Here is a 27,909-nt window from a genome sequence, read left to right on the forward strand (position 1 = left end):
CATTATTATGATGATATAGTATATTTTTGATTTATTATTAAGTTAAAATTTTAAATAATTAATGCATTTAGAATATTCTATAAGTATATATATATATATATATATATATATATATATATATATATATATATATATATATATATATAAATATGTCGTATATATAAATTTAATATAATTTTAATATGAGCTAAACTCTATGATTTTACGATTCGATTTTACGTTTCGATTATACCTAGGTAAAACGAGTCAAGGTGGAAATTCGATTCTGACAACCTTAAACATGACAATCCACCAACTTCAGATGAAAATGTTATTCTTGGATCATCTCTTAAACGACCTCAACGTGATCAATTAGCCACTAAATTTTGGAGAGTTTTAATAGTAAAATGGAAGTTGTTACTACTTAATTATTTTGCTAAAATTGTAGCTAAAGTTCCAGATCCTTCAAAAGCTGACTTGGTTGAAGAGGTTAAGAAATTAGGATTAATTGATGAATAGGAAATTGACTTGGTGATTAAATTTTCTCATAACCAGGCACCAGCAATACAAAAAGTTCTTTTGGGAGTTTGAAGGTTCTCAAAGAATGTCTTTTGTGAGAAAGATTATGAGAATGTGAAAAAAGTTAGAAAATTTGGTGATGTTATTTTGCCATATTATTTGACAAGTTTCATTTATAATTTATGTTTTATTTAAGTTTTTTTTAATTCAATCAATATTAGACTTGATTCGTATATTTATTTAGTTTATTTTTCGGGTGTTAATTTTATGTATTTTTTATGATTTGCTTTTAATTGTATCAAACGACATGAATTTATGATATAATTTTTAATGATTTTGTTTTAATATGTTTTTGTGATTTTACATAGTGTGGTATCAAAAGTTAAATATTACAAATGACATTTTAGTAAATTTTGAATGATTTTGTCTAGTGCATTAATTAATATATCAAACAACGGACAATACAAAATTATTTGTTCTGTGTAGCAGTAATCAAACACGATATATTACAAATAGTTGTCTTATAACTTAGCGAGTGGTTGTTTCAAGTTTAAGAAGTAAGTTCCTATAAATAATTTTTAGAAAACTGTTATACACGTATTTGTAAAGAGTTTGAAGAAAATTTATTCCTTGGCATATGTAAAGTTTCTAAGGAATAAAATATTTTTCAATAACTTCTATAATTCCAATGATTTTATTCTCATATATAAAGGTGGAAATGTTCATTCTCATGGAATTTCACAAGATTTTTTAATTAAAAAATACAACCACTAATTTATCTTGAAATATCAAATAACATAACAAATATATTTTCTTTACAATACCCTGAAATCAAAATTCCTTATTTTTTTTCTCGAGTAACTTACTCTTGAGAATTTCTTTTGAATCCTTAAACCAAACGCACCCTTAATCATATGTACAATATAGTTCTGTCCAGTACATATTCTTTTATAAATCAAACGCACCCTTAATATTATTATTCTCTCATCATTATTTCTTTATATTATTTTTAATTACTTATTATCTTTTATTATTTTTATTATTATTAATATTATTATTATATTATATCATCTCCACTTTTTTTATTTCTATCACTCTATTATTTAATTATTAGTATTATTATTATTATTATTATTATTATTATTATTATTATTATTATTATTATTATTATTATTATTATTATTATTATTATTATTATTATTATTATTATTATTATTATTATTATTATTATTATTATTAGTGTATCATCTTTTTCGTTATTATTAATCTCACCACTTACTATTCTTATTTTTTTATACTATTGTGTTATTTTTTTCTAAACCCTGAATCATCTCCAAAAATAACAAAATATGCACAAAGATCAAACAAAACTTAGACCACAAAAACCTACACCCCTAACCATCTCCCTTCCATGTTTCTTTACCTCAATCTCACTTTCTTCATACATTAACCACCAAACCATCCCAATATCAAACCATATATCACCATATCTTCTTTTTTTTCCAGAAATTCAATAATCTCATTAAACTCTCTACACACCAAACATAAACCTTCCACAAAACCATAAACAAATTTCACAAAACAACAACTCAAACCTTCAAATTTAAATCCAATCTCCAACTTATAACCACCACTTTAATATCACTTTATTACCACCATATAAGTCTTCAACTCCAAATTCATTCCTCCATAAACAAACCCCACACCTTCTTCAACTTCATCCAAACTCTCCATATTTTCATTATTCCTCCTCCCCAACGTATTGACTTGTTCTATTTTTTTGTTTGTCCTCTTTTTATTTTATATATTATTATTATTATTATTATTATTATTATTATTATTATTATTATTATTATTATTATTATATAATTTAATTAGGTTTTATTTTGATTATGGTTAAATTAATGAGGTCTCATACTGTTGGACTTGGACCTTGTGGAGCTAACTCTTAACCCCGTGTGTCTCTTGCAACCCCCTCTAGTTCACTTAAGATGTGATTGGTTGAGAAAAGAAGTTGAAAAGAGAGAATGAGTATGAAAAGAGAGAAATAAATGAGAAATAAAGTAGATTTAATGTATTGTTTGATATAAAAGAAAGAAGAGTGAAATAGAAGAAATAGAAATGTCTTATTTTATGAAAAGACATAAATAATCTTGGTTAAATTAAATTAATTTATTAATTTTGTGGATTAAATATTTGTTTTTTCAAATTTTACTAGTAAAGGACCCGTGCGTTCGCACGGGTCACGCAAATTCAATATATATAATAATAAAATAAATGCGTATAAAAATTAGTTTCATTTAATATGAAATTCATATAATTAGGTAGTTAGATACCATTGTGTCTGCACTCGTACGTTATTGTTTAAAATATACCATAAGTATCCATTACCCCTGGGTTCGCATGGGTCGCGTAATAATATATCTAACCAATAATAATATTATTATGTAAATTGTTTTAAAATGTACCACATATAAATTCATTAATTATTATATTGTGTATGAAAATTCATTCTGATATTTAAATAATGATGTATAAAAAAAAATATATATTTGTTTAGAAATCAATTTATTTTAGCATAATAAATTTTAGCTTGTCAAAAATATATCAAAAAAGGGAATATATTAATTTTTTTTGGCGAAAAATATAGAAGACAAAAAAAGCAATGAATGAAGATAATTAATATTAAATTAAGTAGTAAAGGAATTGTGAAAAAAAAATTCAGTTAATGTAATTAAAAATAAATCGAATTCAATTTTGAAAAAAATAAAGTGAAGACCCAATTTAAATAATTCAATGTATTAAATTTTTTCAAAATTAACAGAGTGATGTGTATATTGATAAAACGATATTAATTATTCATTTGAAGAATTTAATATAATTTTAATGTGGTCATCTAAAAAGCCAGTATACCAGTTTCCCACGTTTTTTGCACGTTTCCCTACTAAGTAATGATAATGTATGTGAAGATGTACTTTGGGAAAAGAAGACTAAAGAGGTTGGAACGTTTCAGTATATAAGTGGATGAGAGGAACTTGAAATTAGGTTTTAATCTCAGAAGCGAAATCCACTGCATCTGTTGAACGAAAATGGGTACCTTCTCCCAGGTTAAGAAAGCATGCAGGTTGTGGATTCTTTTCTTCTAAATCCAAAATATTTCTTTCATATTTTTTAAGAGTTTGATTTTGATTTAACCTTGTTCTTTATCATCCAGAAATTTAAAATTTATTATGGTTGAAGATCGTTTACAGCGATTCGCCATTAAAAGGAAGATTAGAGAAAGATCTAAACTACTGCGCATGAGGGCGAAGATGAAGAAAGAGCGGGTTACGAAGGCGTGCACTGATTTGGCTGTTTATGTACGGGACAATGTTGCATGCATGTGGGAGAGTGATAGCAAGGTGAGGAACATCGGAGGGGTGTGGCAGAATGAGATGGTTGCAATCAATTGGATGCTTCGTCATGAAAGAATCAGATCTGGAATTAGGTTTGCTGTTGTTGAAGATGTTCAGTTTGTAGCTGATGTTATGGGCAGTGTGGGATTGGATATGAAACCCAGAATGGTAGAGATATCAGATGGAGTGTGTGTTGGTTGGATACGCTTTGAAAATGAAAGGTATAACTTTATTGTTCAAAGTTTTACGAAAAGTTTGAAAATATGTTAGATTATATTTTTTGGGTTTTAGAATCATAAAATGCTTGTATTATGGATGACAGTGAATGGAAGATCTGGACAGAGTTGGTGAAGAAACTGAAAACAATGGTTAGGATTGTATTTGTTGACATATAATGTTGTATAACATTGATATTGAATGCTTTGCATTGTAATCCGTATGTTTCTGGAATTTTTTTAACACTGTTATGTATGTAAAATGCAGGTTTAGACGATGGTGATTTGTTGATGTCTTAATGGTTAGTGTGGATGCATTGATGAGGACTTTTTGAAGAACAATATTTTTTGGTTTAATCATTTACCTTGTTTTAGTAATTTTGCATTCTTAATTTGAATGTAATTTTAAGAACTTGTTTTATTTAATGTTCAGAATTTTTGTTTGGTTATTAATTTGCTATGGATTGATAAGAACTTATGCAAATTTAATGTTATGATAATCTGTTATGCAATTGCTCTTATTTTCTAGTTCTGTATCAGTCATTGTTTTACAGATACAATTTGTTATTGATTTGGTATGCTTTATATTTTACTTATTTATGGAAGATATGTGAAGTTAGTAGGGGAATATATATGACTAAAGTCCTGGGGATGTACAATATTTAAATTATTATATAAATTTGTTTATGTTGGGCTTTGATTTTGTTAAGTCTATGTAATTTTTTTTCAAAATATTATTAGTTCAATACAATTGTTAATAGTAGATTTGCAATAAAATATACATGTGACAATCATTGTCTATTTGAAAAACTTTAAACAGTTGAATTCTGATGCCCAAATAAATGTTTTGAAATTGTGTGGATTTGATATAATAAATTAAATATACATGATATGAAATGGGAATATATTATGATGCATTGCTTAAAAAATATATTCCACATATTTTGTATGTTAAAATTATTTTAATGTGTATTTAATTGTGGTAAATAAGATGTAAATAATAATAACAAATTAATATATTGGTAATTCTGTTATATAAAAAAAAATTATTAGTTTTAATATGATGAGTGGGTTATTTTAAAAAAGAATATGTTAATTATTAATTGTGTTTGTTAAATAAACATATTAGTCAATCGCTTCTACATTTCTTGGGCTATTGGGAATTTTCTTGGTCAGGGCAACCCAACAATTATCTTGGCCCATTGGAAATTAATAGCTGTAAATTGCCAACATTATGAGGAAGCAGAGAGACAGGTTATAAATTCATTTTTTATTGAAAACAAAAGCACCCTCGACAAACCAAACGCGCGAGCTTTCTGAACAGTACGGTAATTCCAGATTTCCTGCATGGTAGAGAAGATGACCGGAGGAAGGAAAACTGTCCATGGATGTATATCAGACGAAGACGGCGTAGAAATCAGGTACTGCTTTTTATCGTTACTTTAAGAATGTAAATATGATTGTTATTATTTCAAGTTTCAGTGTTGAAGCATTATTGTTTCTAAATGGGTTGAGATGCATGTGTTTGGTAAAGGCGAAAATTTATCTGCAATTGAAAATTTTTCTGAAATCAACTTTTTAAAGATTAACTAGGATATATGCCCTCTTATGGCTATTATAGATGTGGGGGTGACGAAACATTGTCGGTTGTGTCGTGTTTTTTCTGTGAAGTTTTTTTGAATATTCTCTAAGTATGTAGGTGTATGCATGGTTTTAAATTGCGGTCCGCAACCGCAATTGCACCCGCAATATTGCGGATGCGGTTGCCTCCGCAACCGCATCGGACCGCAATTGTGGTGTGATTTTAAAGTCTCGCTTCCGGATGCATTAGGAACCCCATCGAACAATTTTAATCATGTTTTTTTAAGTATTTTCATCAAAAATCAATATATTAGAAGTCTAAAACTCAATTTACTTCTTATATAATGAAAAAACATAACATTAAGTGTTTTTCAATATAATATTTCAATCACTTCCTTTTAAAAATTCACGCCGCAACGGCCGCAATGCGCATCGCAACAAGCGCAATGACCGCAATCGCAACATCCGCAACCGCAACCGCATCCGCAGTCGCAACCGCAATTTAAAACCATGGGTGTATGTTAAATAAATACGTACCAAGAGTCGTTAGGGTTTATGTGTATTTCAAACTGAATTTGCAAAAACAGATTACATCAGGTTCGATTAGTGATTCTTGGGTTTTTACTACTGTTGGGTATGCATTTTTTTTTGTATTAAGTCTGTGTTTCTATTAAGGATCGTTTTACATATTTGTTTGTTCATATTCTGAATATTTGGTGATTGTTCAACATCATTTCCTGTGAATCATCAGTAATCTTGAAATTGTTCGTATCAAGATAATTTTTATTGAGTAATTCAAATGGCTTAATAATTTCGTTAAATTTATAAGACAAATATTTAACTATTGTTATGATTGTTTTTGGTTGTTAGCGACGAAGGGGCATGGAGGTTGATAGATGGGTTGGTTGCTGAAACGGGGTACAATGCAGATAAGGCAAAAAAAGCTTCGAAGAAAGCGCAAAGAGCAAAAGAACATGGGAAAGTACATCGGTTTGATCAAATGGCTACGACATCCGCCACTGCAGTTCCTCAACCTTCAACTCATGAAAATGTTGTGATTCTGGATGTAAAGGAGGAGCCAATGGAAGAAACGATTGAGGATAAAACGATTGACAGTGTTAATGGGGATCCAGGGATGGTTTCAAAGAAAAATTTGTGTGGTGAACGAAGTGTAGGAATTAAAGAAAAGGAAAAAAAGTCAGTTCGGGCAGTTTCATCACGGGGAAAAGTCAATCCGCATATATTGAGAAAGGGAAATCAATCAAAGAAAGGGAAAGGGAAGGCGTCTACTGATATTAGAGAGGAGTTGTCGAATGGCGCAAAGAAATTCACTTGGAAAACTCGTATTACAAACGGCAAAAAAAGTGCAAAAAATGTGATGGTAAGATAACACAATCTAATGTGATTCGTATTCATTTAATATAGGAACAATATGAAATGTAAGCTAAAATATATGTGTATTTATGCAGCATTTTCCAAAGGACATAGCTAAGAAATGCCTCCGAGTATATCAGGATGAAATTAAAGTTGTAGACGCGGCGACTCGAAATGTGTTCAACTGCAGGCTTCATAAGGCGAGGAGGAAAGGAGTCCCAAGCACTTATGAAAGGTACATGGCTCAGGGCTGGTATGAATTAGCTAAGAGTATCAAACTTTGCAATGGCGATACTTTAGTCTGGAGCATGTTGCGGTTTTCTCCTTATGTGCATTTAATCGTGGAAAGGCGTTAGGATGGGGACTTTGTAAAGTGCTGTTTTTTATAATTCCGAATGATACAATCAAATGTTTTTGTAATTGTAAAAACCTGTATAACATGAGTTTAATCTTTGTGTAATAATGTTGGATTTTATTTCAACCATTCTACCATTACAAACAGAAACTTGATATGTGTTGTTTAACACTGACAAATAGAAAAAGGATATAATCTATAATTTAATCATTTGGAGGCAGTTTTATTTGTGTAATAAAATGATAAAACATCCAATGAATTTAATAAAATATTTTAAAATCGGTGTACTAAGTTTATGAAGCAAACTTCTTTCTATAATGTACATTGTTTTCGATAATGGTTGTTGATAAATATCCTGATTGTATTAAATTATGGGACTGATAAAAGGGAACTGTAAAAGAAATCGGTAATAATTTACCTTTTAAAAAAGTTTAATAGCTGAATAAAATAAAAAATTTGTAGGCCTTAATTGTTGAAAATCAAGACATAACAATTTTTTTCCTTAAATATGTAAGTCATATTAAGTAATCTTAAACGTTAAAAAATATATCAAAAGAAATTAAAATTTAAAAAATTTATGTCGCGTCCCAATTAAAATTTCCAACATGTTAAGGGCCAACATGATGGGTTTTGTTATAATATTATTGAGAAATATAAATTTCATATTTTGTTGATAGAATATTAGTTTGAAATATATTTTTCATAAAATACGAATATAGTATTTGTTTGTCTGCACATTATATGTGTTTTTTGTATGTTATGGATAAATATAGTGACATCTATCTTTAATGTGGTTTTTTTAATGTAAATATGAAAACTATAATTTTGTTACAATGCTGTCCTTTATAAATAGTTAGTGCATCTATTATATATTGATTACAATATGTGTGGACATGTTGCACGGCCCAACATTTAAGTGTGTGCCAATTATCATATATAGGAAGTTGTTGAAAAATGGTCATGACTTGGTCTATTATAACCAAAAAACTGTTGAGTATCCAAAAATAAGCATTTAGATTTGATTGGAAACGTGCGCTCGGACTTCCTATATTAACCAATTGTATTACATTTGAATTAAAGTAACCTTTCAGATACATTTGTTTCCTTAACTATTATATTAAATTATCGTCGTTTGGTTCAAGAAGTATAGATAGAGAAGTTGGGATCCTAAGTGAAGAAACATTACTTCTCCAAAAGACGTTAGGGTTTCGTACTGGTGAGGAACAGTTGGTCGACACAGCAAAGAAACTTTCGCTTGGCAATGACGTACTCTCCGCCATATGACATTCCCGATCGGTGAGTTGCATGTATACTGAATGTATAAATCGTATAATAAATATGTAGATGTTGTTTTTTCTGAAGAGATGTAAATATCATTTAGCTTGAATGCTTGGATTGTCTATTAAATATGTAGATTTTGTTAAATCTGAAGAAATGTAAGTTGCATGTTCATTGTTGTTGTTTTTTTCCGCTATAATTTTTGTTGTTGCAATTTTTAGGACTATCGAGCAACTTGGAATGGAGAACAATTGGGAAAGACTGAGGAGGGAGGCTGGGATTCGCAGGGTGTTGGAACTGATTCATGTTGTAGTGGAATGGAGGAAAGTTTGGGAGAGGAATAACCGGAAAAAATGGAAGGGATGCCTTTGGAGACGCAAAAATGATTTTAAGGCAATAATGGCTGGTCTTGCGAACAGTCGCACTTCAGTAGAATGGAAGGCAGCATGGCAATCAAGCAAATCTGGGGTGTACAGAAAGCATTCTGCAAACACTGAAGCAAGAACTGAAGAACATGTAGTTGTTGGTGCTGGGAAAAGGAAAAGAATGTCGAGAAGAGAAGCCCAACAAAATGTGATTGTATTGTCTTCAGATTCTGAAAGGTAAAATGTATACACTATATATGTTACATAGATATTAATTGCTTGGCCTGTCTATTGTTTTAAAAATTATGTCCGTTAATGTTTCGATTCGTTTCTGGATGAATGTTGGATGTCTCTAAGATGCAATGTGATAATCAGTAAGTAATAAAGAATGATAAAAGTAGTGTGATTATAGTTTAAATGTTTAGATACAATAGACTTGCTATTTGGTATTTAGATATTTATTATTTGCGTGTTAGTAGTATCCTGATAGCAGGAAAGGATTTAATACATGTAATTTAAAGATGATAATAAGCGCGTGATAAATAATGATAATAAGGCTGTGTTTGTAGTTAAAATGTTAGAAAGAATGGTTTATTGTGTTTCTTCTGGATGCAGTGAAGAGGGGTATGGCAAAGAATTTAATAAGCCGTCTAAGAGCAAAAACAACCAAGAAGGACCAAGTAACATTGCAAAAGAAAGGGATTCATACAGGAAGGGAAAAGAGGTTATGGAAGAGGTTGAAGATGACCACGTTTCAATATCATCAGATACGGAAGGGTAAGTTAAATTAATTTATGTTATATGTTTAAAAATATGTAGAAGTGTCGTATTTGTAAATGTATATTCCGTTTTAGTATTAGATTTGGTTAATTATATAATAGTTTTAACTGTTTATTTGAAATACAGGCATAATGATGATTCGGTTGTAATTCAAAATGAAAAAAGTTGGATTATGGAGGTTAAAAACCCACCATCAATGGGCAAGCAAGTTCTTGTAAGTTCTTAATAAGACAATAAGTGACCGAAAGTATTCCATTTGCTAATGTCTGTAATTTATACTGAATTGTAGCAAATTCCTGCTGAGGTCATAACTGCGTGTGAATTGAAAGGCAAGGACACAATTGGGCTGTATGACACGGACAGACGCAAGGCATACAATTGTGTGCTCAAGAAGAGAGAAGATAAGAATGAAATGTTTCTTTGCAGGGGGTGGTATGAGTTTGGGAAGAGCAGGACTTTCAAGAAAGGTGATGTTTTGCATTTCACCATTAGGTACCCACCTGTCGAAGAAATTCTGGTCTGCGTTGTCCGTGGGAATTACTAAAGAATGTGTTGCTGATATATTATGTGTTGTTTTATAATTCTGTGAACTATTTTGGCTTTTTAAGGAAGTTTAATTTTGTTTTGCTGTAAACAAATTATGGATAACCATGCAGGATGGTATCAGTACTTTTTTTTTAATTGGTAATTATAGTAGTATTTTTATATGAATGGGTGCTGGATATATAATATATATATAACTATTGTATTAATTTTAAAAGAATTAGAAAGTTGTTAACTTTAAGTTGTTAGGTCTGTTTTATAATTTCAAATGGTGTGTGTGTGATATATGTAGGCTTCTCTTTTGGATTTAGAGATTATATTAATTCTTAACCCTTTTTGGAATATGGTAACTTTAAAATAGATGGCAACTTTTTTTACAATATGAAAGGAACCGTGTGTTGGGCTTTTGAATCTACCCAAAAAATTCAGACTATGCATTTATCAGGTTCAGTATTTGTAATTTAATACCAACACTACAACAATCATCCACGTGACAATTTGAACAAACACTGGATTACAAAATGATACTAATTAAATGGATTATAATTAGACATTTTCAAATACTTCTTTGAATACCACGTTGGTGGTAGTGTCTGCCGCTTCATTGTCTTTGTTGTGGATTAGTATCTTGAGACCGTTTTTGCTTTTCACTCTTGATATTGCAACGTACAACTGACCGTGGCTGAAGACATTCCTTGGCAGATACAACCCAACATAGTCTAACGACTGACCTTGCGACTTGTTAATCGTCATTGCGTAGGACACAATGATTGGAAATTGCCTTCTTGTTAATTTAAAAGGCCAGGGTGATTGTGTTGGAGAGATATCCATTCTTGGAAGATAAAATGAACTTCCTATATTTTTACCGGAGATAATCCTTGCCTCTATAACATGGTCGGCCAATTTTGTAACAATGAGTCTTGTACCGTTGCACAACCCTTCAGATTGATCGATGTTTCTCAGGAGCATTATAGGGGTGCCAACTTTAAGTCTAATGCTGTGTTGTGGAAGACCGGATGCCGTCAGGGTGTTCAAAAATTCCGTTGTCAAAGCATCAAAAGAATCGGAAGCATCAGCGTCCATTTGATCAACTGAGTCGGAGCTCAAATAAATCTTTTCATCTCCTACATAATTACAATCAAGGCAAAAGATTGTATCAGAATGTAAAAATATAATTTAGCAGTACAAAGATTTAATTGATAAAAATTTTCCAACAGCGTATATTATAATTACCTGGAATCATATCTAGCGCATAACGATTTACGACATCAACTGTCTCTAAAGTTCCAGCCAATATTGCTCTACATTGAAGGTATTGGGGATCTTTGTAATTCTGCAGAAAGTCAGGATAGGTCGAATCTATAATTGCCTTTATCGGTTCATCAAAATTGGATATCAACATGTCCTTTGGTATGTCAATATCTGCATATCCATCATTCGGTTCAGCCAGTTTTCCATCTCCAACATCTAAAGTCCATTTTGAAAACTCTTATAATTCTGTTGAACTTGAAGGTGTGGTGGATTGCAACAAACGCATGTTTTTTGTTAGTCTGAGAACTTTGCAGTGATCCCATATGTATGAAGAGTTGATGCTCGCGTGAATGATGTCAGAACGGCTGCCCCTTGGAATAACAGGAAGGATCTGACGAAAATCCCCGCAAAAAACAACAACTTTACCACCAAATATAGACTTGGAAGGCTTTGTGTCTGACATAAGGTCCTTAAGGGTTTTATCCAGTGCTTCAAAACAGTACTTGTTAGCCATTGGAGCTTCGTCCCAGATAATTAACTTGGCTGACCGAAGCAACTCGGCTCGTTCAGTATTCTTTGGGATGTCACATATGGATTCCTCCAATGTTGGGATTGGAATTTTGAACATTGAATGTGCTGTTCTACCTCCTGGTAGCAAGAGAGAAGCTATACCAGATGAAGCAACAGTCAAGCAAATCTGTTTTCTCGAACGAATGCAAGACGCCAATGTCCTCCAAATGTACGTCTTTCCCGTGCCGCCATAGCCGTACAGAAAAAAGACACCTCCTCTTTCGTTATTGACAGCGCCGATAATAGTTTTAAAAACAGTTCTTTGTTCATCTAATTATAATCGTAATAAATTATATATTACGGTTTTCAACAAATAAGATACGTAAATTTGTAACAGATAAAACTGAAATTTATGAAATGCACAAATACCTGTGAGATGTTGATATAATGTATTGTATTCTTGACGTTGTTCTATGATGTCGTAGTTACGTTCATCATAAATCAACCTGTTGCCTAATTGCTGAACAACATATCCATTTGGCTGTGGCATTCCCACAAAATCGGATAAACTCTTCCTGTTCTTTTGAAGTAATTTTTCAACTTCTACCAATGTCAAATTGACCAATTCTTCATTTGACAAAATCATCTCTGCAAAAAAAAAAAAAAATTCAATAGCGTTATGGGTGGCATGCGCTGTATATTCTTTTTATATAGTATTGATGAATACTAACCTCTATTGTTTGCGATTCTACGTTGTTCATATAATATGCCGTCCGATAATAATTGCCATGTTTTTTCCAAACATGTGTTGGTCTATTCAAGCTGCTTGATAGTAGCATATGAACAAAAAGTAACCTCAAATAATGCCCAGATCCCCAATGACTTGCCTCTTCAATGGCAGCGATGTACTCCCTATCGTCGCCAATAAATCCCATAGCAAAGCAAGCATCGCGGAAAGAATTACATCTCTTGTTGTTAACTATTTTTATGTCTTCGTAACTATGTGGACCTTTTACATGCGTTAACATCATTCTGAGATAGTACAACTCACCCGAGCTTGGAGGAACCCATACCAATCTACCAATTGTATAACCCTTTTTCCGCGGTTTCCATTCCCTTGTTTTTTTTACATAAACAAACTTTCCAACAAATTAAACTTGCTGTATGTTAACTCCTTGGCTTCAGGATATTTTTTGTTTGCCTCAAACCAAGCAGTAAACATTGATTCTGTGACACTTGGCTTTTCCAACACGGTATCTAAGCGATCCATGTCTCTGTAAAACACAGAATTCTCTCCTTCGCAGTGAAAAAATAACCTCTCAACCGCGGGTTTTCTTCCATGTATGGGAAAAGAGAATATTCTCCAACATGCTTCGCAAGGAGAAACATATCTGCAATCAAGATATTGTTTAATCTCGTCAACATTTTTTTGGGCATTTTGGCTCACCTCATCATTCCTAATAACGGCAGCAGTGATTCTGTCGTAACCTTTGTTGATGTATTTAAACAGATACTTTATCGAAGAACTTTGATTGCACCACTCCATATTTATGTGACCTCGAAACTTCTTTAATAATCCTGAATTGTATGGTACAACGTGACGGTTATCAAACCGAATTCCATTCTTTAACACAGTGTGACCATTGTCTCTTCTTCGATAAACAGGGAAGCCATCTTGATCGACTATTGTTTGAGGACGGAACTCCTTTGGAAAATACTTGGAACATTTACCATCCCTTGTACACGGAGCATTTAGGTTAAGTCTTCCGCATGGACCGTGTATCATATGTGACTTTACCAAGTTATAGAGCTCGTGATCAGAATTCTCGTCAGGTATTTCGGCTGAAATTATTTTATCAATATCCTCTGCATTTGGATACTTGCTGGTCGGATGAAGAAAAATTATTATGTGAGCATGTGGCAAACCCCTCTTTTGAAATTCAATGGTATACATATCTGTTAATGAAATGTCATATATTTCCAATTAAATTGCAGCATATAAATATGTGAACCATTTTAAAATGAAAATTCTAAGTTTGGAAGAATGAAGGAAAACAAATGTACTTACAGGCAAGGACCTTGCCCATGACAGATTTCTTGGTTAGATCGGACAATAACTCATCAAACTTCATCTTAAATACTCGACAAATAATGTCTGGACGATCGGCCGGCTTCAAGTTTGATTGTCTTACGTAACGTTGTATCTCCGGCCAGTTTGGATTACATGTAAATGTAATAAATAGGTCAGGAAAACCAACATAGCTGCAAATTGCCATTCCGTCAAAATACAGTTGATCCATATATCTACGACTGCCAACATATGAAGACGGTAAAACAACTCTTTTTCCGGTGCTTGAGCCTTGTGTCACACTGTTTGAATTTAACTCATTCAAATTGTGATATTTTCCAACCCTTAATTTGGATTGATTTTTACGAAGCCATCTAAGTCTCTCCGATTCCAACATTGTATAACCATCAACTAAAAATTGTTGGAATAGCCTTCGAGCTCTTAACAGTGTCGGTGCCTCGTTCTGTCTTGATTGTATTCGGAATGCCATCCATTCTCTTATCGTTAGCCTGTTTCTCTTTGTAGCTTCTTCCCATGAAACATCATCGTATTCCAATTCAACACGACTGTTTGGTGTGGTGGAACGTACCACGTGACCGTGATCCCGATGTTTCACATTTGGCCTATATCCATCCTCGCCATATGGAAAAAGCAATGGATATTGATATCCAAGATAAGAACTATGATACTCATCAATTCTTTGAAGATCGCCCGACTGTTTGTGCATTATGATATCTCTTTTTTCAGCTGTATCGACATCACCAACTATCAATGCGGCAACTTCGGAAACAGTTGGCTGATTATAAATACGTCCATCAGTTTTTCTGTCTGAAATAAGTCTCAATTTCAAATCTGTTACGCTTCGTTGAGACAAAATATCTCTTGCCATTTGGAAAGACTGAGCATGTACGTTGTGTTCGTACAACATTTGAGATAATTTTGTAACAATATCAATGTCAACGCCAGTTTTTGTTCTACATAATAAAATTAAAAAAAATATGAAAACATCTCAACAAACAAATATGGACGTGACAAAAAATAATTGGCAAATAAATACCTCATCCCATTAATCCTGTGTTGTATTTCATGTTCAGTGTCGTAAATATATAGCTGGGCAAATTTTGGAGTCTGTCCCGGCATGGGTAACATACTACCAATTCTATGACAGGCCTGCCCTTGAATACGGAAAGTAGGAGGACCACCTCCATTGTTAAAACGGTTATCCATCTTAGTACCAGGAGATGTGAATGCAAACACCATGTTATACATTCGAATGTTTTGCTGGAAATTGCGAGACTGAACCGTATCACTGTCAAATAGGAGATGTTGCAGATATTTAGGTGGCATCTTGAGAAATGGAAGTTGAATCTTGCCATTTCGACAACACATTGAAAATTTTGGAATAGATCTATTCCGATGTTTTTCATTTCTTTCAAGATACCACATTTGCGCACCGCATTGTTGACATACAGAATCAGCGTCTCCTACATCGTAGTATCCTATAAAAATAAAAAGTATTTGAGTATAATATTTTTATTGTAGTATTACCTCCTATAATAATGAGTTTAACATGCACAGGGGAATGCATTACCATTTGAAGAAGTCGATGCAGAATGCATGTCTGTAGAGATGTTATTACATTCATCCGGGTATTCAATATCGGAGTCCGTTTCAAAACCTGAAGCATAAATAAAAAAAATTGCATGTTATTTGTTAATTACAATCTGATAAGGGGTTATGAATGATAGAAGTACTTAATATTCATATACTTTCTGTACTATTGTCATCAGAATCCGAAAATAAATTGCTATTGTCCGTGGCCGGGACAGGAGTTGCAGAAACCTCAGGATGATCATTTGAACCACTGACGGTGCTGTTAAATTTTTTTGTCAAATTCAAACCCAACCCGTTCGTACGATATGTGATGGGTCTCCGAGATTTTAAAATCCCAACAGTTGAAGGTTGAGTTCTTGAAGAAGATGGTTGACATGTGTTAGGTGAAGATGACTCAGTAACGTTGATGGTATTCATTGTTATGGTTGATAACGGTGTTCGGAAGGAGGAAGATTGTTTGACGGAAATTGGAGAGAAGAAAAAGTCATTATCTTTGTTTGTTAGATTCAGACCCAATCTGTTTGAAGGTTGGGGACTTGAAGAAGATGGTTGAAAGTGGTTAGGTGAATATGATGAGGAAATGTTGATGGTATTCATAGTTATTGTTGATAAAGGTGTTCGGAACGACGAAGATTGTTGGACGGAAGATGGAGAGAAGAAACACTCGTTCTCTTTGTTTGCTCTCTTCAACCGCTTTGCCTTCTTCTGCCTGAGGACATTCATTCTATTAAACCTTGCCTTAGCAGCTTTCATTTTGTTGATCTGACGTAAAAATATACAACTCTCATCATCCATATTAAAATCCACAGATCGATTACCAAACTCCATTTAATATGTTTATGAGCATCTGCAGTATTCTAAGTGTAATATTTAGATGGCATGTTGTTACTCAAGATTCATTTTATGTTAACGAAATCATTAAGGGGAAGAGCATGCTTTAACAAAATATGCACGCCATCAATGAATAGCTAGCATGGAAAAACGAAATGTCATTATTAATACGTAACACAATAGTTTTAGCTTGCAATTATTAAAATCAATCCTATATAACCCTATATGACATCACTGACAGCTATTTAATTTATTTTTGCTACATTATAAAACAAAGGAATACGAATAGTTATGAAGTAGGTGAACACATTATTTTATTAAGATGTATAATACCTTATTCTCTTAAGTATATATATTATTTGACATTTTAGTTACATGGGTATACCAAAAGTTGCGCATAGCACAAAACATATACTACATTTTTGCGCTTTTAGGGAAATTTACATATAAATTAATATTAAAAGTCACGTTAAAAGGTAGCTCCTCAATAAAATATTTGTTTCGATAATCATATTTGATAGTGTGTTTTTATATATGCGACATGTTACTGTATATTTATAAAAGCGACTTGTTAATGTATTCTTATATATGGTAATTATTATTCTAAACCCAAAAACATTCATGGAAAAATTATTATTTGAGTTTATAAAATAAATTCATGAGTATATTGTTGTAACAGAATTAAAATATATTAAGAAGACACTCAAAATCTCCTATCAATATTCTTACATGCATGTGTTAATAAAGCATATTGTAAAAGACACTCCAAAGTTGCGTATAGCACAAAACATAAACTACATATTAATAAATATCCTAAAAAAAATATTTGTTTCGACAATCATATTTGATAGTGTGTTTTTATATATGCGACATGTTACTGTATATTTATAAAAGCGACTTGTTAATGTATTCTTATATATGGTAATTATTATTCTAAACCCAAAAACATTCATGGAAAAATTATTATTTGAGTTTATAAACTACCTTCATGAGTATATTGTTGTAACAGAATTAAAATATATTAAGAAGACACTCAAAATCTCCTATCAATATTCTTACATGCATGTGTTAATAAAGCATATTGTAAAAGACACTCCAAAGTTGCGTATAGCACAAAACATAAACTACATATTAATAATTATCATTTGATTGCGCTTTTAGGGTTATTTTACATATAAATTAATACGAAAAGTCAGGTATAAAGGTAGCTTCTCATATTATATTAATTTGCTGCAAAAAAGTGTTTGATAATAAGATCAAAAGAATATGACAATAATCTTGTAACAGAATTAAATTATATTAAAAAGACACTCAAAATCTCCTATCAGTTTTCATACGTGCATGTGTTAATAAAGCATATTGTCCAACGTGATTTGAATATTTTTTTCAGGCGATATATGACGTATCAACATTTGAAAATAATCACGGTATTTGTAAATAATAGAAGCAATATTGTAAAACCTTGATAAGCGTATATTATCCAAAATGGGATGGTCTTATGGAATACCAAGTTTGAAAAGGAACATACTTCTACAACCAAATATGATTATCCAAATATTAAGCAAAAATTTAAAACATGAAATTGAAAATGAAGATTCTGCTTAAAGTTAGTGCTTTTTTAATCACCAACATATCAGTTGGTTCCTTCTATCTTCACTTTTTTTAGGGGTTTGGTACCCGAGTACTGTGTAGCTCCGACAAACTCACATTCATTTTCACCGTCTGGTGCATTTGTTGACTTCGCCTTTGTTGGGGTGACCGTACTGTTAATTTCGGGTTCATTCTCTCCACATGCCGAAAGTGAATGCTACAGGATAATAAAAATGTATTAAACTCTAAAAATGCAATGTTTAGCTAAATGATTGAGGAGTTTGATATGTACTTACAGCTGAGAAATCAATGGTATCTTCCTTTCTTGGATCCTTTCCAGCAATGTTGAAATTCTGAAGAAACAGCAATGGAGAAATTAGGAATTAAATTTGATAATAGCCGAACAGTTATGGAAAAACTTAAATAAAATATAGCAGTGTCTACCAAGGTATCTGTTGGTGTTTTTGGTTCATTGACTACAATGTCTTTACTTTGCTCATCTTGCTGTTTGATGTAGTTTTCTAAAATCTGATCAACAGAAGATGCATCTGTTAAAAGTTTCTGAACGGATCCTTGATTGAAGTTTGGCTGCACTTTAACTCTAAAAGCAAATCTCTTTTTCAAAAGTACGTCAAGTTCGTCTGGATATACCATAGGATCATCTTCACCATTCTGTAAACATATCATAGAAAATAGATTATGCCAGATTTAGATGCGGAATTAAAATATTAAAACATGTATTATAATCACGTAAGGTAAAATCTTATTCAGAACTAAAAACCTCTATCATGGATTTGCGCATATCGTCGGCTGTTTTTCCAATGATATTAAAGCAATCAGTATCCCAAAATACAAAGCGGAACTTGGATTCTCCATCAATTACATGAATCTCAACCTTGTACCTAACATTTGAGGTAATAAAATTTATTTAATAAGCAGTTAGTAAATAAAAATGAAAAAATATCTGAAAAACCTAAACATCGTATTTAAAGCACCTTGGTACAGGTTTCACAACATTTTCACCACATCCACATTTAAACGGATTATCTGGATTGGAAGCCTTCAAAGTGCAGCCGGTGCATCCATAGTAGAACCATCCATATTTGGAAACAGCAAATTTCAAAGTAGTAGCCACAGTTACACACACAGATTCCTGCAAACAAAAATTTTATTCACTAATCCATGTACCATAATTATGTAAAAAAGGTCTCAGACTTATACCTGTTTTAACTTTGCCACTTCAGCTAGCGACATACATTTGGCATTATAAACAAACTTATCAATAGTTGTGTATTGGGTTGACCCAGACCAAGAAGACATCGTCTGAGTGGATTGCAATGGTCTTTCATTCCTCTGAGATTCAGACAGCCTACAAAATAACACAATTACCATGAATCAATGAATCAAACGTTGTAAAATTCTTATTTAACAGAACAATTAATATAAAAAACACAAAATACAATATTTGTGATATACTTTGACATGAATTCATTGATAACAGCAATATCGTCATTGATAAACAGTTTTGAGCCACTCCGGCCATTAGAGACTGCAAAAAAGAAAAAGTTAATAAGTTTATTAAAAATCCATTCATGATTTCTGATTATAAACAGATCACTCTATTTTACCCTGAGAATCCTTAATGATTGCATGAGTTAGAACAATGACTATTGCTCCACATTTTGAATCGTCATTATAGTAATTTAAAAACCTGGTTCCGTAAGTGTACCACAACGTGCAAGTTACAATGTTCCCACTACAAATTATAAATAGCCATCAAAATGTGTAATCAGCAGACAAAATAAGAATACTGTATGACAGTATTATCGAAATATACCTCAAATCTTTGAGTTTAAAAGAAATGACAATCTTTTTTCCTCCTGTCTTGGATTGGCAGTTTTCAATCTCATCAACCACACCTATGATATCTGAATATGAAAAGATTGTAACAATAAATTATTACAGATATTTAATAAGTATTAAGCAACTCAAAATATATATTCAAACACAATATCTTTGACATACCTTGAAGTCTGTCCATGTTACATCCCCCCGCGAGTATGTCGGCGAAATCTTTAAAGAAATATTTCTCAGATGGTATATTGTTAAGGTCAACTGGTTTAACAGTTGTACCGCTTAAGAAAACAAATTTTTTGGGATGATCGCACAGCTTCCACTGGAAATCATTTTCATAAACATTCCCATTATTAATGACGCAGGTCATATCCTCTTTCAGCAGTTGCTTCCACTTCGAAGTATGGTCACCACGAACCAAGGCTTGAATACGATCTCCCTAAATAAAAAAACAACAAACAGAACAATATTAGATAAGCTGATAGCGAAAAAAAAATATACAGAAGATCAATAAGAAACCCTTGCTATACAAAGACCCACAAAAAAACGATTCAACCTTTGAATCAATCAAAACCATCTCAAGATGCTCGACACCTTTACTATTTACGATAGTCCAGAGATCGTTGATACGAACAGCAAGGCGCCATGTTTCTTTATAATCATCAACATCACGTATGAAATCGGTTCTGCGAGACATTGAAGATGAAAAGAAAGAAAATCGATTTTTTTTAGGGTTTGAGTTGGAGAAAGAAATATGTTTGGGAGGGTCTATACGGATGACATTGATATATAGCAAGTATAAGAATCCGAATGGCCAATATTTGGAAGGATTCATTGGAAGTTGTTAAAAATTGAATTCAGAAGTTGGAAAGGTTAAAAGTTGGCGCATGGAAGGCATAGGATATTGGACCAAATGGTAGCAGCTTGTATGATGATTATGTCTGCTGCATAAATAACGTAAAAGCATCCAAAATAATTAATGAAAATACTTAATAAATTAATGACAGACTAAATATATTTGTAATGACACTTTTATCCTTAAAATGAGATTAATCCATGGATAATTATGGGATTAGAATGTAATTAACTGAGGCTTTAGTTTTCTTAGTATAGTATTGATTAATTAATTTTTAAATGCTAAATCTAAATTTAATAAATATTATTTCTATTTTACATTTTTTATATTATTTAGTAATTCATAGCTAGAAAGCCACAGTTATAAATATATTTTTATTAGGGGATACAATGAATTTTGTAAATGGCTTTTAAATAATTTTAAATTTTTATAATTGTTATGAAATAAATAATTTTATCAGTTCCATAAATATTTTATAAAAAAGCCACACTTATAGTTATAATGCATATTTAGTAAAACAAATATGATAGTAATAAAATAGATCAATATAAAATATGTCAAAACATAAATAAAAAGAGAAAAGAAGTCATGCACTAACAGTATAAATAGTTTTACAATGTCAATCAATCACGATCATGCATCCAATTACACCCCACTTTTATTTTAAATTTTTTTAATGACATGGCATTTTGTTGATTTTTTATTGGTTGAATGTGTAAAATAACTTTACACTGACAGTGTATAAATATTATTCTCAAATAAAAATAAGTTTAAATAGTTCATTGATTTTTGTAAGTTAGAGAATTTTTGAATTTAGTCCCTATATTTTTTTTAGTCCCTATATTATTTTCACTATGTAATGTTTCAAAAGATTTAATATTTACTAGTCTTCAATTTAATAAATTAAAATAAATAATTCAAATATTTAACATTTTAGACATAATTAAGTATATACATAATAATATTTTAATAGTTAATAAATATTAACGTTAAATACTTTATTTATTAAATATTTCAAATATTTCTTAAATAGGTTAATAATTATTTCAACTATTTATTAAATATTTTAATTATTTAATATCTCAACTATTAAAAATTTCAATAATCATATATTAAATAATTATTTTATAATATTTTAACTATTGAATTAGTGTATTAAATATTAAATATTATAATTTTTATTAATAAAATAATATAGTTAAATAATAATTAAAATGTTTCAAACTATTTAATATATAAATTATATAAATCATTGTATATTATTATATATTTAGAACAAAACAAATTATTGTATATCATTTTAAACAAAATTTAAAAGACAATTATTAACATTTTAAACAAAACTTAACATTACTATATAAAAGGATATTTGCTACTAATGTAATAAATATTTGTTGCTTATATTTATCATTTACAAATGCATTGCATGTATTAGACAAGAAATAAAAGTGGTTTAGTGGATAGGCATGCAAGCTTTAAATTAGAGGGGGAGGGTAAAAAAAAAGGCGCAACGTCATTTTCGTGAGAAAATCCTTCTCCTCCCACTTTCTTCTCTATTGTGAAGAGATTGAAATTTGGCATCGGGCTCACAACTTTATCACTCTCTTCGACCTCTCTCTTAAACCAAACACACAAAATTCAAATTTTTTTCTTAACTTTTCTCTCCCTTATTTCATCTATTCCAAGCACATCCTTAGTTAATTCCTTTTATTGAATTTATTTGATTTAGTTTATTTAATTTATTTTTTTATTTTATTTAATCCATTTAATTAATTTAATATATTTAGCTTATTTTAACATTCATTTAGTATTGATGATCACAAGGCCCCGGGTGAAGATGGATACAGTGCCAAAGTTTTTAAAAGAAGCTGGCGGGTTACTAAGACAGATGTGGTGCAGGCTATTCAAGATTTCTTCATCCAGAAAAGAATGTTTGCAGATATAAATTGTTCCTTGGTCACATTAATCCCTAAAACAAAGGAGGCCAAGACAATAAAAGACCTCAGACCAATAGCCTGCTGCTCAACTCTTTTCAAATTTATCTCCAAGATTCTTACTAAAAAGCTGGGCAAAGTAATTGGAGAAATTGTTGATGATAGTTAGTCTGCCTTTGTACTTGGCAGGAACATTCAGGATAATATTCTCACTGCACATGAGTTGATTAAGGGGTATAACAGGAAGCACTTATCTCCTAGATGTACAGTGAAAATGGATGTTCACAAAGCATACGATACTGTGGATTGGAAAGCCTTAGAGCGGATTATGCAGGAAAGGAATTTCCCTAGAAAATTTATTTCTTGAGTAATGCTTTGTATTAGCACTGTATCATACAGATACTCGGTAAATGGACAAACTAGTAGGATTCTGAAAGAAAAGATGGGTCTCAGACAGGGGGATCTCATATCCCTTTGCTGTTTGTTTTGATTATGGAATACTTGCACAAGTGCGTGGCTAAGTTGTACAATAATCTTGAGTATAAGTTCCACCCTAAATGTGCCAGGTTGAAAATCACCAAAATATGCTTTGTAGATGATCTGATGTTGTTTTCTAGAGGAGACGAACAATCTATGAAGCAGATGATGAAGGTGTTTAAATTTTTTTCTGATTCTACAGGGATGCATGCTAATCCCAAGAAGTGCAAAGTATACTTTGGAGGTTCATTACCATTCAAATATCTTGGAGTCCCTCTTTCAAGCAGAAAATTGAGCATAAACTAATGTCAACCTCTGATAGATAAGATTGTGGCTAGAGTCAATCATTAGACTGCTAAATTATTAAGTTTTGTAGGTAGAAGTCAACTTATGAAGAATGTGATCTTTTCAGTGACTGCTTACTGGATACAGGTTTTCCCTTTGTCAAAAAAGATTATTCAACAAGTAGAGGCTATCTGTAGAATGTTCTTGTGGAATGGAAAATAGATGGAAGTAGAAAGGCTCCAATTGCTTTGGATAAAGTATGTGACCCAAGAAATGTCGGAGGCCTCGATATTGTCTCTTTAAAGGAGCGGAGCCAGGCTTATATGCTTAAACTCTTGTGGAATTTACAAGCCAAGAAAGATAAGTTATAGGTGAAATGGATGGATTCCTATTACATAAAAGGGAGAGATATTGTGCAGTGGAATATACCAACAGACTGCTCATGGATTCTAAAGCAGATGATAAAAAGTATAGACATGATTGTAGCTGACCAGAATTAGGAAAAAACATGATGAATGAAAAATTTCATACCACAGGGGAGGTACAAAATCAAAGGACACACCGATTAGGTTGCATGAAAGAAAACTTTTTTCCATAATAGTGCCAGACCTCGAGCTAAGTTCCACTTGTGGCTTGTTTTCACAGGGAGAATTCTCACCAAAGATAGATAATTTGGAGTATTGGCTGATAAAGTTTGCAGTTTCTGTCAAGATGAAGAAATGATAGATCACTTATACTTTGAGTGCAGAAACACTAAATTGATTTGGGAAGAAATCTTGAGTTTGATTGGATACAAAAGGAAAGTAAAAAATGGAGCATTGAAAAGGATTGGATTATGAGGGAAATTAGCAAAAAGGGATGGAAGAGATTACTCCTGAAAAATGTTGTTGCAAAAACTGTCTACCTGATTCGGAAAGCAAGAAACGAGCACATTTTCAATAAGAAGCAAATGGGTGAGGACTTAGTGAAGCAGATAAAGTACATTGTGGCCATAAAGTGTAGCATAAAAAAAAGCCTTAAGCATCATATCAACATAGAAAACCTTAATGTTATGTAATTTGCATTCTATGGTTGTTTTTTAATCTTAGTAGCTTTGTGTATCTTGTTGCCTGGATCCAAGCAAATCGATTTTGTACCTAATTGTTTTGTGGAATAATAAAGTTATCTATTCTCAGCAAAAAAACTCTGACTCATCCTTTTACAAAAGATGAAGTTTGGAAGGCTTTAACTAGTATTGGTGATACTAAATCTCCAGGCCTTGATGGGTTCACTGCAAAAAAAATTAAGTGTGCCTGGGACATTGTGAAACATGATTTGATCTTAGCAGTCCAAGATTTCTTTGATCATCATAAGATTTATGATGCTATCGATTGTGCAGTGGTAACCTTAATTCCTAAGACTCATACTGCTAACAGTATTAAAGATTTACGGCCAATCACTTGTTGCACTACTGTCTACAAAATCCTATCTAAGATTCTCACAATCCGGTTGAGTAAAGTAATCTCATAGGTTATTGATCCTAGCCAATCAGCTTTTATTCCTGGTAGAGCTATCCATGATAATATCTTAATGGCGTATGAGCTTCTGCGTGAATACAACCGTAAGCATATATCTCCTCGTTGTGTTATCCAAATGGATATCCAAAAGGCGTATGATACGGTCGAGTGGATTGCATGGGAAACTATAATGAAGGAGCTGAACTTTCCTGTCAAGTTCATTGGTTGGATAATGGAATGTGTTAGCACGGTCTCCTATGGATACTGTCATACCCCAAAATTTTCCCACCATATTTTCATACTTAAACTCACTTGAATATCAAAGTCTCAATACTTGACTGGATGCGCACTCTCCTAAACAACAATTCCCTCAAACTAGGGTTTTGATCTTTTCAAAGTAAAATCAAGTTCTAAGACCTTAAATAGAACCTTTGGTTTCTCATATACCTCAAAGGACCCTCATGCCAAGTTTCAAGCTCTGATTCATAAGATTGCTCAGTCTACAGTTCAAATGGTCAACAGTCGACCAATTTGACCTAAAAGTCAACTATGGTCAAACCACAGTCAAAACTCCTGATTTTTTGGTCAACATCCTTATTTCTAAGTCACATTCATCATTTGATCAAGGTTTGATCATGATTCATCAAGGAGAGCTCAGAAATCATCAAAATCCCAAGTTACTAATTTAGGGTTTTTAACTAAAAGTCAACCCAACTTTGACTGATCATATCTCTCTTATACTTTATCAGAAATTCCCCAACCAAATCTCTTTCTCAAGGAAATTCAATTCCCTACAACTTTGATGTTGGGCCCAAGGTCAAGAAATGCTTCCACATAAGAGATATAAGCCAAAACATTACAGGTCCTTCTAGAAGCTTCCAAAAAGCTGTTTTTTTGTCAGGAGCAATATCATCAAGATAAAATCCTCAAATGAAAAATATGTTCCAAAGTGGATTGTAGAGGACATCTTGGGCTTTCCAAAAAGTCCTATATCATCTCCATACGATAAATGTTGAGGGAGTTATGGTCTGCTAAAGTTGGTCAATCTTGGTGAAATGCGCAAAAGCTAATGTGGACAAAGTGGACTTTTTGGATCAACGGGCTTAAGTTTTGGGTTTCAAACATGATGAAACAAATTAAAGGGATTTATTTTTAATCATGCAAAGACCCAAATAACATCCTTTAGAAGGCCAAATTTCGTTGGTGCATGGCCATGATCTTTTATTTCATTTATTATTTATTTTTTATTCAATATAAATCAAAATATATTACAATAAAATACCAAAAGATATGGTTTAGGTTTATTCTTTTTAACCAAAATCAAATCTCCAAGCCAAAGCTCTCAATCACGTGGACTTCATGGGACAAAAATAGCAAGTTCTCAATCAAATATTTACTCTTTCAAATCAAATATTCTTGATCCAATTTTTTTGATTCTCTCCAAAAATTTCTGACCTAATGCTAGCCCTTATATATACATGAGCACGTCCAGAACGAAAAGGGGATTTTTTTGGAGAAAGGGCATTAGGGTTCACGTTGCAAGATTCTTCTTAAAACTAGGGCTTGAATAATTTCCCTTCAAAGTAAGTGGCAGCCGATTTTCAACGTTGAATCTTCTTCCTGGAAGTGCAAGGGACGATTCCCCAAGGTCCATGAGGCTACTGACACGTTAGAACGAACCCCCCACGGTTACACCATTGGTAATGTTTCTTTGATCTTATGCTTTCTCTCCACGCCATTTAAATTGTCCCTATGCATGCCTATATGTTTACTACATTGCTTAGAGTCAATTTGACGCTTTATAATCGAGGTTTAATGCAGGAATGATAAGACACCGTTGCTAGGGCACCGAGCTCTTCAAGTTCGAATCTCCGTATACAGTCCGTTTCAGGATGAACCAAAGCCACCGTTGAATCCGCCATAGGCCATTTATGTAATCTAGGCACTTTGTTTTTCGTTCAGATCGTCTTTTTTGCAGGTTGCCAATTTACAGGTTGTTGCTACGAAATAATCGTAGCCAATCCGCAGCAAAAACGAAGCAACCTGTAGCCAATTTTAAAGCCAAACGAAGAAGAAGATGGAACAGTGTTGAAGACTCTTTCATCCACGCGTGGCATCGCCCAGATGGCCAGTCAACAAACAGAAATCCTCTCTCTTCTTTGATTGGCCGCGCGTACAACAAAGGGGGTCCCACTCTGAATATTTTTTGACTTTTCCATTCAGTGTTTATTTACTTATTTATTGGTTTTTGTTTGATCCAATAACAGCAAGCGAATTTGGTACAGATGGCAAGCCATTGAGATTTGTAACTGTGTGATCCCTGGTTCGATCCCTGCATAGGGTGTTTCTTTTTACTTAAATTATTACTTCTCAATCACGGATCCAGTGTTCACGCCCAGCACCAGACCATCATACTCCCTCCAATCATCACCATTAGATCTCTCTCTCCCAGGATCCAACGCAGGTGGATATGCTAGTGCACCAAAGACCTTCACAAGAACACCACACCTAATCACAGAGCTAAGTTTCTTTGCTTTTTTTATTAATTACATAAACCTTTTATTTATTTCCTTTTCTTATTTTATTTAATTTATTTTATTTAATTTATTTTATTTAAACATTTCTTTTTTATTATTATAATAATTTCATATAACTATTTATTTAATCGAAGATTCGTTTTTTTTTACAATATTAAAAATAATAGTTTTTAAACAATAAAAATTGTTATTTTTCTATACACTTTTAATTAATTAATTAAT

General features: G+C 32.1%; 2 protein-coding genes across 2 annotated transcripts; both read right to left on the bottom strand.

The window, feature by feature from the left end:
• Positions 1-10,930: 10,930 nt before the first annotated feature.
• On the bottom strand, positions 10,931-16,655 carry LOC131661242 (uncharacterized). The gene is made up of 10 exons (XM_058930740.1): positions 15,983-16,655; positions 15,805-15,891; positions 15,271-15,712; positions 14,214-15,187; positions 13,286-14,101; positions 12,933-13,154; positions 12,575-12,793; positions 12,062-12,475; positions 11,618-11,851; positions 10,931-11,508 (listed from the first exon to the last, which is right to left on the bottom strand). The coding sequence occupies exons 1-10, from the start codon at positions 16,653-16,655 to the stop codon at positions 10,931-10,933; spliced, it is 4,659 nt and encodes a 1,552-aa protein (XP_058786723.1).
• Positions 16,656-18,291: 1,636 nt separating this feature from the next.
• On the bottom strand, positions 18,292-19,850 carry LOC131661314 (uncharacterized). The gene is made up of 7 exons (XM_058930851.1): positions 19,725-19,850; positions 19,470-19,617; positions 19,244-19,401; positions 19,030-19,150; positions 18,693-18,920; positions 18,545-18,601; positions 18,292-18,465 (listed from the first exon to the last, which is right to left on the bottom strand). Exons 1-7 carry the CDS (start codon positions 19,730-19,732, stop codon positions 18,292-18,294), a joined length of 894 nt encoding a protein of 297 aa, XP_058786834.1. The 5' UTR covers positions 19,733-19,850.
• Between the last annotated feature and the right edge of the window lie 8,059 nt (positions 19,851-27,909).

The sequence above is a fragment of the Vicia villosa genome, linkage group LG1 (assembly GCF_029867415.1).
Source record: "Vicia villosa cultivar HV-30 ecotype Madison, WI linkage group LG1, Vvil1.0, whole genome shotgun sequence".
NCBI classification, from domain to species: Eukaryota; Viridiplantae; Streptophyta; class Magnoliopsida; order Fabales; family Fabaceae; genus Vicia; species Vicia villosa.

Coding starts and splice junctions, on each gene's coding strand:
- LOC131661314 (XM_058930851.1), bottom strand. Junction 18,602..18,692: donor AAACACCAACAGATACCTTG/GTAGACACTGCT, acceptor CTGTTTCTTCAG/AATTTCAACATTGCTGGAAA. Junction 18,466..18,544: donor ATACCATTGATTTCTCAGCT/GTAAGTACATAT, acceptor ATTATCCTGTAG/CATTCACTTTCGGCATGTGG.
- LOC131661242 (XM_058930740.1), bottom strand. CDS start 16,655: ATGGAGTTTGGTAATCGATCTGTGGATTTTAATATGGATGATGAGAGT. Junction 15,892..15,982: donor TGATGACAATAGTACAGAAA/GTATATGAATAT, acceptor TTTATGCTTCAG/GTTTTGAAACGGACTCCGAT. Junction 13,155..13,285: donor CAAGTTTAATTTGTTGGAAA/GTTTGTTTATGT, acceptor CGCATGTAAAAG/GTCCACATAGTTACGAAGAC.